Here is a 14324-nt window from a genome sequence, read left to right on the forward strand (position 1 = left end):
AAGCACTGCTATTAATGATAAATAAAATAAACATTTAAATAAATATAAAATATAATTAAACAAATCTAATCACAAGTCATTTTTGGTACCATTTGAAAGGAAACACTTTGAAGTTTGTGGAAATGTGAAATTAACAAGAATTTAAGCTTTCTGCCCATATCAGATATGTCTACGTCCTGGGAAATGTTCTTGTTACTTAAAATGACATGCTAATCCCATTAGCGCACTGTTAGCTCAACCGTCCCTTGGGGGGGACACCGATCCAGTAGAGGTTTTAATTAAGGCAATCCACTGTGTAGATTGTTTAACTCTGGCTTTCTTAGGGAAAAAGCATTGTCAGAAGTGAGGTTTGAACATCTACATTCATAGATCAGAAATCCCCTGTCTCCAGGAAGAATTCACTCTTTCAGGCTGGCGCATTAGACCGCTCTGCCATCCTGACAACTGTGAAGTTGTTTCTTGTTCTGTAAGCTAAAGCTTTAAATGTAGGTACGCGACATGCTAGACTTAGGCTGAAAATAAATCTATTATTGCTAATTTATGAGTTTTCATTTTACAACTTGTGGCAATCCACTATGTACATTTATTTTGCCGCATTCATGTGCTAGTCGGAACTCTGAAATGTTTAACTTGCTAATTGGTTAAACGCGGCACGTGTATAACTCCAACTTATTAGCGAGTCGGACATTTCCGAGTTTCCTAGTTCCGACTAGCACGTGAATGAGGCATTTAATTCTGACTTGCTGTTTTGCATCAAATGATACATTTCACATCATCATGATGATGTGGCAGGTGACACTTTGCTTCTTGATAGTCCAATATCTTGAAAACTTGACTGCTGACATGCAAAACATTTTGGACTGTATCAACAATGGACTAAGCGGAGAAAAAAATTGTGGATTTTACTTTAAGCAGCAAACTACTTTTAAGAGGTACTAACTAATTCTAAAGCTCAAATTAAATACAATAGACAACCATCATATTTGTTTCCAAAAGCCCCAGAACCAACTAATTGGAATGTCCCCACCCCATGCCCTAACTAGCAATTTAGACCAATCGGTGGTCCCGACCGAGCGCAAAAGAAGGGGGCCGGGCAGGTGGGCAGGACTCTTAATGTTAGGATGGTATTTTTCAATGTGGTCATGACTCTGCCTGTCCTGTGTTCGCAATACATCAGTGCAAGAACATATTGATTCCTTATCATCCGTCAAAGTTCACCACACCATTGCACTGCGCTTTCTAATCTCTTTAAACGTTCACTGCCATTTGTTCAATGTTGTACTTTACATTCTGCAATTTTTTTGCACAGTTATTAAAATACAATGTTCACTGCAGTTTACAGCCTAACATGTAATTTTGTACTCACTTAAAAACAAAAATGCAATTATTATCTAGGCTAGTCTAGATAATTGTATTGTCCCTAAGCGAGATCAATAGGGGAGCTTTTTGCACTCACCTGGCCTCTTCACTGCCTATCAGCTATTACTCCTTGTTATTGTGGATTTATATAGAAAATTGGTGCAGCTTTGAATGATTTTATGTGTGGTATGATTTCTAGTAACCCTATTGCAGATCTGGACAAACGATCCTCCTACCACTATTGTCAATATGAATGGTGGCTAGAGGGCAGGATAGACGGTTAGACTGGTAGACTATATTGACCTGTGGTATAGTTAGCAAGTGGAAAAGCATAGTGCATAAGGGAAGTTCCAAAACACCTTGATAGGGGAGATGCATGCAAGCAGATGAGGAAATTTGGCTCGGATGGAAGAAATTATATAGTTAAACCTGAAAAATAGTGAATGTAAACCAGGAAAAAAACGTACTACCCTCCCCTGTGCCCCCCAAAAAACTACACAGCCCTCCCCAAAGCAAAACAAAAGTTAAGACAACCCTCCTCTAGTTTGGACGCCCCCCACCCCCCCCAGTAATTTTCGAACTGTCCCTTACAGATACTTCAGCAAAATCAACTGAACACTTAAACAACCGTTTTAAAGGCGTTCTAACTTCTGTTGTGAGTAGATCGGTTCAGCTCACATTCAGCATGAATATTTCAATCATGTTTGATAAGTTTAATTTATGTAGATAATATGCCTAAAGCATCTCCAGTAGTCTTTACTTGTAAAAAAAATGAAGGATAGCTTATAATGTGAATGAATAATAAAAAATAAAAAATATATATATATAATCTGGACATACTAGAATGAGTAACAATACTGTGACCGGGAGGACCATGGTCCCGACTATACCTTCCATCATGTTTATTTTCGGAGTGGTGGGAAATGTCATCGCCATCGTGGTGCTCTGCAAGTCCAGGAAAGAGCAGAAGGAGACCACGTTCTACACGCTGGTTTGCGGTCTGGCGGTTACGGACCTTTTGGGGACCCTCCTTGCCAGTCCAGTCACCATCGCCACTTATGTGAAAGGATCTTGGCCAGGCGGGGACCCACTCTGCCAGTATTTCGGATTCATCCTCCTCTTCTTCTCTTTAGCGGGGCTCAGCATCATATGCGCAATGTCCGTAGAGAGATACTTGGCGATAAACCATGCGTATTTCTACAACGACTATGTGGATCAGAGACTGGCGGGGTTGACTCTTCTGGCTATCTACATCTCCAATGCGCTTTTCTGCGCTCTGCCTAGTATGGGTCTGGGACAAGTTAAAAAGCAGTACCCACAAACCTGGTGCTTCATAGAGTGGCGGAGCAACGTGAGTACTGATGCCACCTTTTCTTACATGTACGCGGGATCCAGTTCGATTCTAATTCTGGCCACGGTGATCTGTAACGTTCTGGTGTGCGGGGCTTTGATCCGGATGCACCGGCAGTTCGTTCGGAGGATGTCGTTGGGGACAGACCCAGGGCGAAACACAGACCCAAGAAGGAGACGCAACTTCGGGAATCTGGCCGGCGCGGAGATCCAGATGGTGATTGTACTCATATGCACCTCAGCGGTGGTGCTCATATGCTCCATTCCACTAGTTGTAAGTTTCTCTTCTCACTTTGTGAACCATTTTACACATTTTCCTAATCGCACAAAGACTGTTTTAATTATTTACGCACAAGATACACATGTACACACGATTTGATATTTTACGCACAATGCCTGTAAGTCATTGTGACTTCATGAGTTGTTAATAATCCCAACCTGACATTAGAATAGTTTACTCATAGCTGATTCGCATAGTAGTTATATTGCATACTACTATATTGCATATTCTGCTTTGTATACTGCTCACATCAGTCTCCATAAGGACAGGTGTGCCTTCAGACAGCCAGATCCATAAAATGGTTAGCCATGATTTGTTGAGCAATTTGGCAATACATCACGCGCACGCACCTACGAACGCGCACGCACACACACGCACACACACACACACACACACACACACACACACACACACACACACACACACACACACACACACACACACACACACACACACACACACACACACACACTTCAATTAGATTCAACTACAGTAAAGGAAAAAAGTATTTGATCCCCTGCTGATTTTGTATGTTTGCCCACTGACAAAGAAATGATCAGTCTATAATTTTAATGGTAGGTTTATTTGAACAGTGAGAGACAGAATAACAAAAACAAAATCCAGAAAAACACATGTCAAAAATGTTATAAATTGATTTGCATTTTAATGAGGGAAATAAGGATTTGACCCCCTCTGCAAAACATGACCTAGTACTTGGTGGCAAAACCCTTGTTGGCAATCACAGAGGTCAGATGTTTCTTGTAGTTGGCCACCAGGTTTGCACACATCTCAGGAGGGATTTTGTCCTACTCCTCTTTGCAGATCTTCTCCAAGTCATTAAGGTTTCGAGGCTGACGTTTGGCAACTCGAACCTTCAGCTCCCTCCACAGATTTTCTATCGGATTAAGGTCTGGACACTGGCTAGGCCACTCCAGGATCTTAATGTGCTTCTTCTTGAGCCACTCCTTTGTTGCCTTGGCTGTGTGTTTTGGGTCATTGTCATGCTGGAACACCCATCCATGACCCATTTTCAATGCCCTGGCTGAGGGAAGGAGGTTCTCACCCAAGATTTGACGATACATGGCCCCGTCCATCGTCCCTTTGATGCGGTGAAGTTGTCCTGTCCCCTTAGCAGAAAAACACCCCCAAAGCATAATGTTTCCACCTCCATGTTTGACGGTGGGGATGGTGTTCTTGGGGTCATAGGCAGCATTCCTCCTCCTCCAAACACGGGGAGTTGAGTTGATGCCAAAGAGCTCCATTTTGGTTTCATCTGACCACAACACTTGACAACTCACCCAGTTGTCCTCTGAATCATTCAGATGTTCATTGGCAAACTTCAGACGGGCATGTATATGTGCTTTCTTGAGCAGGGGGACCTTGCGGGCGCTGCAGGATTTCAGTCCTTCACGGCGTAATGTGTTACCAATTGTTTTCTTGGTGACTATGGTCCCAGCTGCCTTGAGATCATTGACAAGATCCTCCCGTGTAGTTCTGGGCTGATTCCTCACCGTTCTCATGATCATTGCAACTCCACGAGGTGAGATCTTGCATGGAGCCCCAGGCCGAGGGAGATTGACAGTTCTTTTGTGTTTCTTCCATTCGCAAATAATCGCACCAACTGTTGTCACCTTCTCACCAAGCTGCTTGGCGATGGTCTTGTAGCCCATTCCAGCCTTGTGTAGGTCTACAATCTTGTCCCTGACATCCTTGGAGAGCTCTTTGGTCTTGGCCATGGTGGAGAGTTTGGAATCTGATTGATTGATTGCTTCTGTGGAAAGGTGTCTTTTATACAGGTAACAAACTGAGATTAGGAGCACTCCCTTTAAGAGTGTGCTCCTAATCTCAGCTCGTTACCTGTATAAAAGACACCTGGGAGCCAGAAATCTTTCTGATTGAGAGGGGGTCAAATATTTATTTCCCTCATTAACCTCTATGGGCTAGGTGGGACGTGACCGTCCCACCTGCGGGACACACTATTCAACAGCCAGTGAAATAGCATGGCGCGAAATACAAAACAGGAAAATCTCATCATTTCATTTTCTCAAACAATCAACTATTTTACACCATTTTAAAGATAAGACTCTCCTTAATCTAACCACATTGTCCGATTTCAAAAAGACTTTACGGCAAAAGCATAAAATTTGATTATGTTAGGACATAAACTTCACAAGAAAAACCACACAGCTATTTTCCAAGCAAGGACATGCATCACAAAAACATAAAGTACAGCTAAAATATTCACTAACTTTTGATGATTTTCATCAGATGGCACTCATGGGACTTCATGTTATACAATACATGTATGTTTTGCTCGATAAAGTTCATATTTATATCCAAAAACAGCATTTTACATTGGCGCGTGATGTTCAGAAAATGTATTCCCACCAAAACCTCCGGTGAATGTGCACATCAATTTACAAAAATACTCATCATAAACGCTGATAGAATTTACAACAGTTATTGAAAGAATTATAGAGACACTACTCCTTGACGCAACCGCTTTGTCAGATTTCAAAATAACTTTACGGAGAAAGCACATTGTTCAATATTCTGAGTACATAGCTCAGCCATCGAAGCAAGCTATACAGCTACCCGCCAAGTTCTGGCATCAACAAAACTCTGAATTAGTATTATAAATATTCTCTTACCTTTCCTAATCTTCGTCAGAATGCACTCCGAGGACTCCTACTTCCACAAGAAATGTTCGTTTTGTTTGAAATACTCCATATTTATGTACAAATACCTCCATTTTGTTCGTGCGTTCACATCACTATCCAAAGGCATAAGGCGCGAGCGTAAATCAGGACATGAAAAGTAAAAATGTTCCATTACCAGTCGTAGAAACATGTCAAACGTTGTTTACAATCAATCCTTAGGGTATTTTTAACATACATCACCGATAATATTTCAAGCGGACAATAGCATATTCATTCCAGGAGAAAAACAAGGAAAGGCGCGATCGCAGGCTCGCGCATACCCAAGCCCTTTGTCCATAGGCAGTCCACTCATTGACTGAGCTACTATTTTCTGCCCAGTAACAGGAGAAGGATGAAACACGTTTCTAAAGGCTGTTGACAGCCAATGGAAGCCTTAGGAAGTGCAACGTGACCCCACAGACACTGTAGTTTCGATAGGGATTCAAAAGAAGAACTACAATTCTCAGATTTCCCACTTTCTGGTTGGATTTTTGTCAGGTTTTTGCCTGCCATATGAATTCTGTTATACTCACAGACATCATTCAAACAGTTTTAGAAACTTCAGTGTTTTCTATCCAAATCTACTAATAATATGCAAATATTTGACTCTGGGCCCGAGTATTAGGCAGTTTACTGCAAAATGCGAATCATTTTATAACATTTTTGACATGCGTTTTTTCTCGATTTTTTTGTTGTTATTCTGTCTCTCACTGTTCAAATAAACCTACCATTAAAATTATAGTGTCATATTCGTGTATGTAGGTGGCAGGGAAGTCAGGCGCAGGAGAAACCAAGTTGGTTAATATGGAGTATTTAATGAAAAACAAACTCCAAAACCAAAGTACAAAATAAAATCGGTAAAGTAAACCCGTCGCACACCAATACACAAACCCACGTAACATAACATTACAAACAATCACCGACAAGGACATGAGGGGAAACAGAGGGTTAAATACACAACATGATTAATTGAATTGGAAACAGCTGTGTAGGAAGACAAAACCAATGGAAAATAAAAAACTGATCAATGATGACTAGAAGACCGGTGACGGCGACCGCCGAGCACCACCCGAGCAAGGAGGGGCATCGACTTCGGCAGAAGTCATGACAGTACCCCCCCCCGACACGCGGCTCCAGCAGCGCGTCGACACCGGCCTCGAGAACGACCCGGATGGAGACGATGGAACTCTCGAAGCAGGGAAGGATCTAACACATCCTCCAACGGAACCCAGCATCTCTCCTCCGGACCGTACCCCTCCCAGTCCACGAGGTACTGAAGACCCCTCGCCCGACGTCTCGAATCCAGGATGGATCGAACAGAGTATGCCGGGGCCCCCTCAATGTCCAGAGGGGGCGGAGGAACCTCCCCCACCTCAGCCTCTTGGAGTGGGCCAGCCACCACCGGCCTGAGGAGAGACGCATGGAACGAGGGGTTAATGCGGTAATAGGAAGGGAGCTTTAACCTATAACATACCTCGTTCACTCTCCTCAGGACTTTAAATGGGCCCACAAACCACGGACCCAGCTTCTGGCAGGGCAGGCAGAGGGGCAGGTTTCTGGTCGAGAGCCAGACCCTGTCCCCTGGTGCGAACACCAGGGCCTCACTGCAGCGACGGTCTGCGCCCACTTTTTGCCACCGCACGGCGCGCTGAAGGCGGACATGAGCAGCGTCCCAGGTTTCCTCCACGCGCCGGAACCAGTCGTCCACCGCAGGAGCCTCGATCTGACTCTGATGCCAAGGGGCCAGAACCGGCGGATACCCCAACACACACTGAAAGGGAGAGAGGTTAGTGGAGGAGTGGCGGAGTGAGTTCTGAGCCATCTCTGCCCAGGGCACAAACTCCGCCCACTTCCCCGGCCGGTCCTGGCAATAAGACCTCAGAAACCTAACCACATCCTGGTTAACTCTCTCCACCTGCCCGTTACTCTCAGGGTGAAAACCCGAGGTAAGGCTGACGGAGACCCGCAGACATTCCATGAATGCCCTCCAGACCCTAGAAGTGAACTGGGGACCCCGATCAGACACTATATCCTTAGGCACCCCGTAGTGCCGAAAGACGTGTGTAAACAGAGCCTCCGCCGTTTGTAGGGCCGTAGGGAGACCGGGCAAAGGGAGGAGCCAACAGGACTTAGAAAAACGATCCACAACGACCAGGATCGTGGTGTTACCTTGTGTAGGTGGAAGATCGGTTATAAAATCCACCGACAAGTGCGACCACGGCCGTTGTGGAACGGGTAAAGTTTGTAACTTACCCCTGGGTAGGTGTCTAGGAGCCTTGCACTGAGCGCACACTGAGCAGGAGGAAACATAAACCCTCACGTCTTTAGCTAAAGTGGGCCACCAGTACCTCCCACTAAGACAGCGCATCGTCCGATCAATCCCAGGATGACCAGAGGAGGGTGACGTGTGAGCCCAGTAGATCAATCGATCGCGGACAGCAGACAGAACGTACCGACGCCCAGCTGGACACTCAGGGGAAATGGGCTCTGCAAGTGACGCCCGTTCAATGTCTGCATCCAGCTCCCACACTACCGGCGCCACCAAGCAAGACGCTGGAATTATGGGAGTGGGATCCATGGACCGCTCCTCTGTGTCATACAGCCGGGACAATGCGTCTGCCTTAACGTTCTGGGAACCTGGTCTGTAAGAGAGGGTAAACACAAAACGGGTGAAAAACATGGCCCACCTTGCCTGGCGAGGATTTAGTCTCCTCGCTTCCCGGATGTACTCCAGATTGCGGTGGTCAGTCCAGATGAGAAAAGGGTGTTTAGCCCCCTAAAGCCAATGTCTCCACACCTTCAAAGCCTTGACGACAGCCAACAGCTCCTGGTCCCCCACATCATAGTTTCACTCCGCCGGGCTGAGCTTCTTGGAAAAGAAGGCACAGGGGCGGAGCTTAGATGGCGTACACGAGCACTGAGAGAGCACAGCTCCTATCCCAGCCTCAGATGCGTCCACCTCCACTATGAATTGCAAAGACGGATCCGGATGAGCCAACACAGGAACCGAGGTAAACAGAGCCTTCAGTTTCCTAAAAGCCCTGTCCGCCCCAGCCGACCACTGCAAACGCACCGGACCCCCCTTCAATAGTGAGGTAATGGAAGCAGCTACCTGACCAAAACCCCGGATAAACCTCCGGTAGTAATTGGCAAACCCTAAAAATCGCTGCACCTCCTTCACCGTGGTTGGAGTCGGCCAATTACGCACGGCTGCAATGCGGTCACTCTCCATCTCCACTCCTGACATAGATAAGCGATACCCTAAGAAGGAGACGGCCTGTTGAAAGAACAGGCATTTCTCAGCCTTGACATACAGGTCATGCTCCAACAGGCGACCAAGTACTCTGCGCACCAGGGACACATGCTCAGCGCGTGTAGCGGAGTATATCAGAATGTCATCGATATACACCACGACACCCTGCCCGTGCAGGTCCCTGAAAATCTCGTCTACAAAAGATTGGAAGACTGAAGGAGCATTCTTCAACCCGTACGGCATGACGAGGTACTCATAATGCCCTGAGGTAGTACTAAATGCTGTCTTCCACTCGTCCCCCTCTCGGATACGCACCAGATTGTATGCACTCCTGAGATCCAATTTAGTGAAGAAGCGCGCCCCGTGCATTAATTCAATCGCCGTGGCAATCAGAGGTAGTGGGTAACTGTATCCCACTGTGATTTTATTTAAACCTCGATAATCAATGCACGGGCGCAGACCTCCATCCTTCTTCTTCACAAAAAAGAAACTCGAGGAGACGGGTGAAATAGAGGACCTAATGTACCCCTGACGCAGGGATTCGGAGATATATGTCTCCATAGCCACCGTCTCCGCTTGCGACAGGGGATACACGTGACTCTTGAGAAGTGCAGCGTCTACCATGAGATTTATCGCACAATCCCCCTGTCGATAGGGTGGTAATTGAGTCGCCTTCCTTTTACAGAAGGCGAGAGCCAAATCGGCATAGTCGGGGGGAATGCGCACGGTGGAGACCTGGTCTGGACTTTCAACCGTAGTAGCACCAACGGAAACCCCTACACACCTACCTGAGCACTCTCGCGACCACCCCGTGAGAGCCCTCTGTGGCCAAGAAAAAGGGGGGTTATGACTAGTTAACCAAGGTAGACCCAACACCACGGGATACGCAGGAGTGTCAATAAGGAAAATACTAATTTTCTGTGGCCTCCTTGATCAACCCTGACCCTAATGGCCGACTATCTAAGGTGTGAACGGGGAAAGGCACATCCACGGGTACAATGGGGATCCCTAAACTACGAGCAAGAGTTTGATCAATGAAATTCCCTGCCGCACCTGAATCTACTAGCGCCTTATGCTGGGAACGCGGGGAAAAATCAGGAAAAGTAACAGACACAAATATATGTGCAACAGAGGGCTCTGGATGAGAGTGGTGCCTACTCACCTGGGGTGACGCCAGAGCTCCCTGCCTGTTACCTCGATTCCCAGAGGAACCTACCCGGCACCGACCAGCAGTGTGACCTCTGCAGCCACCCATGGTGCATGAGCGGGAACCCACTCCAGTCTCCCTGTGCATCCTCCCTCCTAATTCCATGTGAAGAGGAGAGGGGGTGCGGAAGGATGGAACCACCAGACCCCGATCTGGACGTCTGCAAGCAGCCAGCAGGTTGTCCAGCCGGATGGACAGATCCACCAGCTGGTCGAAGGTGAGGGTGGTGTCTCTGAAGACCAGCTCCCGACGGACGTCCTCACGCAGACTGCAGCGGTAATGGTCGATCAGGGCCCTGTGATTCCATCCTGTACCGGCTGCCAGGGTCCTGAACTCCAGGGCGAAATCCTGGACGCTCCTCGTCTCCTGCCTCAGATGGTAGAGGCGCTCACCCGCTGCTCTGCCCTCAGGTGGGTGGTCGAGAACTGCCCTGAAAACGGCGGGTGAACTCCTCATAATGGTCCAACGCCGCATCTCCTTCTCCACACACAGCACTGGCCCATTCCAGGGCTCTCCCGGTGAGGCACGAGATGAGGGCGAAACTCTTCTCACGGTCAGTTGGAACTGGGTGGACCGTGGCCAGATAAAGTTCTAATTGGGGCAGGAAACCCCGGCAGTTGGCAGCACTCCCGTCGTGACCCTGGGGCAAGGTTAGACTGATGCCACCGGGTTCCGGGTTGCACGGGGCGCTTCGGATAGACCCCGGTTGGGCTGGTGGAGGCGCTGGATGAATTCCCTGTCTCTCCCAGCGGTCCAGATTCTGGACAACGCGATCCATGGCGGCGCATAGATGGTGTAGCTTCTCCGCATTCTCCTGGATGCGCTCCTCCACCTCTCTGACCGGGGTATCTTCTCCTGCTGACTTCAATATGTTGGTTGGTGATTCTGTCATATTCGTGTATGTAGGTGGCAGGGAAGTCAGGCACAGGAGAAACCAAGTTGGTTAATATGGAGTATTTAATGAAAACAAACTCCAAAACCAAAGTACAAAATAAAATGGGTAAAGTATACCCGTCGCACACCGATACACAAACCCACGTAACATAACATTACAAACAATCACCGACAAGGTCATGAGGGGAAACAGAGGGTTAAATACACAACATGATTAATTGGATTGGAAACAGGTGTGTAGGAAGACAAGACAAAACCAATGGAAAATGAAAAACTGATCAATGATGGCTAGAAGACCGGTGACGTCGACCGCCGAGCACCACCCGAGCAAGGAGGGGCATCGACTTCGGTAGAAGTCGTGACATATAGACTGATCATATCTTTGTCAGTGGGCAAACGTACAAAACCAGCAGGGGATCAAATACTTTTTTCCCTCACTGTACATTTATCTTGCAGGTGTCAGGAAGCTGTATAAAACATAAATATCAATGTCAATTCAATTCAGCTGGGCAAAATAAAGTGATTCAATTTAATTAATTACCTCTTCCTTGCAGGTGCAGGTGTTTCTGAACCAGCTGTATAAGACTCCAGTGGAGCTGAGACTGGAAAAGAACCCAGATCTGCGGGCGATCCGCTTCGCTTCCTTCAACCCCATCCTGGACCCCTGGATCTACATACTCCTCCGCAAGTCCATGCTCCTCAAGCTCATTGAGCAGATCAAGTGTCTGTTCTGTCAGATAGGAGCACGGCGGCAGCAGAGACAGAACTGCCACCAGCGCCCCTCCATCCTCTCCTCTCGAGAATCACCCTCACTGGTGTCCCGCGAGCTGAGGGAGGTGTCCAGCACCTCTCAGACCGTTCTCTACCTGCCCGAAGGAAGTGAGACGTACACAGTAAGCTGTCATCACACAGGAGAGCAGTTTGGGTTCCGCACTTCCTCTGTCCAAGACCCCCAAAGTTTTTATTCATCAGGGCAGAGCAATACAGATGACGGGAGCAGAGAAGCGACACATCTAACCAGGGACCTCTCTGGTGTGCCAGGAAAGACCACTCAGTCATGTGTGAAAGACCAGGCTCTTCATGTGTCGCTAAGCAATGAGACAGTACAGGAGAAATGCATATAGGTCTTGTTCATTTGGATTCCCAGAAGCAGTTACTTTCTCAACAGCTACTCTAGTATTCCTCAGTCCTCGTATTATTGTGAGGTTTCTGTGAGTCAGAGGGATGCCACACTTACATTGAAGGCTCTGTCTTCAGACTGTCCAAGATGCCTTCTCTGAGGTAGACAGCTTCTGCTCTCCTAAGGGACTTATTTGGTTGGTGGAAGTGTTAGTAAAAGCAGAAATAAACTGGCACCCAGGCTGACTCATTTGACATTCTCTCAAGATGAGGAATGGCACATTTAAACAACGTTAAGAAGATTTTGGGAAGCTAGGTAGAGGGAGGAAGAAGTAAAAACAACAGAGACACAACTGGGAGAGAGAGAGGATGTCTGCTCTGCTTTGATGTCAAGCTAACTTGACCAGAAACATCAATGTTTGTTTCTTTTCCAGTCTTCTTGCACTGGTCAGGTTGTCTCCATGGCCTAAAGGCCCATGACTGTACACTGTAGCTCAACAGTTTAACCACTAGCTTCTTTCAATCATTGAGTAAACTCTGTATTTAGAGCCCAGGTTGCCAGTAAACAAAAATTATTCCGATGTACAGAAGCGTTATTAAGATTAATTGAAGGGAATGTAGCATGGGGCCTGAAATAACGTGCTATGATTGCCAGGACCAAGGAAAAGTCCGTTCTCACAAACACCTTTGTCTTTAGAAGCTTTGCTGTTTAGAGAGATACATTTAGACTGTTTTGCATCACAGAATAGATTTAGAGAGTTAATAGGGCAGTAATATGTGTGTAATAAACATTATCCATGTGTTTGTCCTTCAGGTGAGAAGTATGACAAATTATCCAATTAGAATGCTTTTTAGAATGCCTTTGTCATGGAATGAGTTGTGCCAACATGCAGGATAGTTAGCCAAACACAGATTCTCAGTGACCCACTGCAATATTGTCATTGTCATAATTTTGTGACCTATGCAATTCCTTCTCTGTGAGAAGATGCAAGTTATTTAATCATGTCATGAAATGTTACATCAGTATAACATAAATATGGCATATCAGTTCTAAAATATTATGTTCCGGTATATCTGTAAAAGGCTTAAAATTACAGAGGTTTTTCATTATAAATTCACTGGGCTTGCGTTATATCCACCCTATAGAATATTCATGTAAGCAATACATTCTGAAAAGGAATAAAATGGATTAACAGTTATTGAGACCCACATTTTGGCTTCAAAGATAAGTGCATGACTCCATTTCCTTTGGACCACCAATGAAACCGTGAATGTGTGTATGTGCAAAACAACACGCACTTAGGTCAGTGTCTCAGGTAGTGTGTGTGTGTGTGTGTGTGTGTGTGTGTGTGTGTGTGTGTGTGTGTGTGTGTGTGTGTGTGTGTGTGTGTGTGTGTGTGTGTGTGTGTTATTAAACTACATGTCATCTAAGAACAAGCGGAAATCATTTATGTAAGCACAGGAGGGTTTTCACACAGAGGTCATATTATGACACCTATAAGCATACAGATGCTACTGAAAGGTACAGGCCACTACTTTCCAAGTTTACACAAGCATAATTTGGGTAAACAAACCCTAACGAACATGGGTCCAAGGCTGTTAACGATGAGTTTGTCACATCCTGACCATAGAAAGATGTTAATTTCTATGGTAGAGTAGGTCAGGGCGTGACAGGGTTTTTTCTCTCTATGTTTTCTATTTCTATGTTGTCAGGTTCTAGTTTTGTATTTCTATTTTGGGGTTTCGTCCAATTAGAGGCAGCTGGTCCTCGTTGTCTCTAATTGGAGATCATACTTAAGTAGTTTTTTTTCCACCTGGGTTTGTGGGAGATTGTCTTTGAGTTAGTGTATGTTTCACCTCTGCGTCACGGTTTGTTGTTTTTGTTATTCAGTTATTTTATATGTACTGCATAGTTTCACAGTGTAAATAAAATGTGGAACGACACACACGCTGCACTTTGGTCCGCTCCTCCTTTCGACAACCGTGACAGAGTTCAGGTTGAAACACGCAAAATAATCCCAGATCTTCTTTTTTGTAACAGGATGTGTGTGTGCGCACAGACACACACACACACGTAACTGCACATGCGCACGCATACACACATATATTGTGATGAGCATAAAGTAGACTTCCCAGGATATAATCTAGCTGAGCCAGCTTCAA

At 46.1% G+C, this 14324-nt stretch overlaps 1 protein-coding gene across 1 annotated transcript; it reads left to right on the forward strand.

Moving 5' to 3' along the window:
• The first annotated feature begins 1983 nt into the window (after window positions 1-1983).
• LOC106584960 (prostaglandin E2 receptor EP4 subtype) lies at window positions 1984-13372 on the forward strand. The gene is made up of 2 exons (XM_014170644.2): window positions 1984-2983; window positions 11597-13372. The coding sequence occupies exons 1-2, from the start codon at window positions 2204-2206 to the stop codon at window positions 12164-12166; spliced, it is 1350 nt and encodes a 449-aa protein (XP_014026119.1). The 5' UTR covers window positions 1984-2203; the 3' UTR covers window positions 12167-13372.
• The last annotated feature ends 952 nt before the right edge of the window (window positions 13373-14324 follow it).

This window comes from Salmo salar, chromosome ssa24 (genome assembly GCF_905237065.1).
Source record: "Salmo salar chromosome ssa24, Ssal_v3.1, whole genome shotgun sequence".
Classification (NCBI taxonomy): domain Eukaryota; kingdom Metazoa; phylum Chordata; class Actinopteri; order Salmoniformes; family Salmonidae; genus Salmo; species Salmo salar.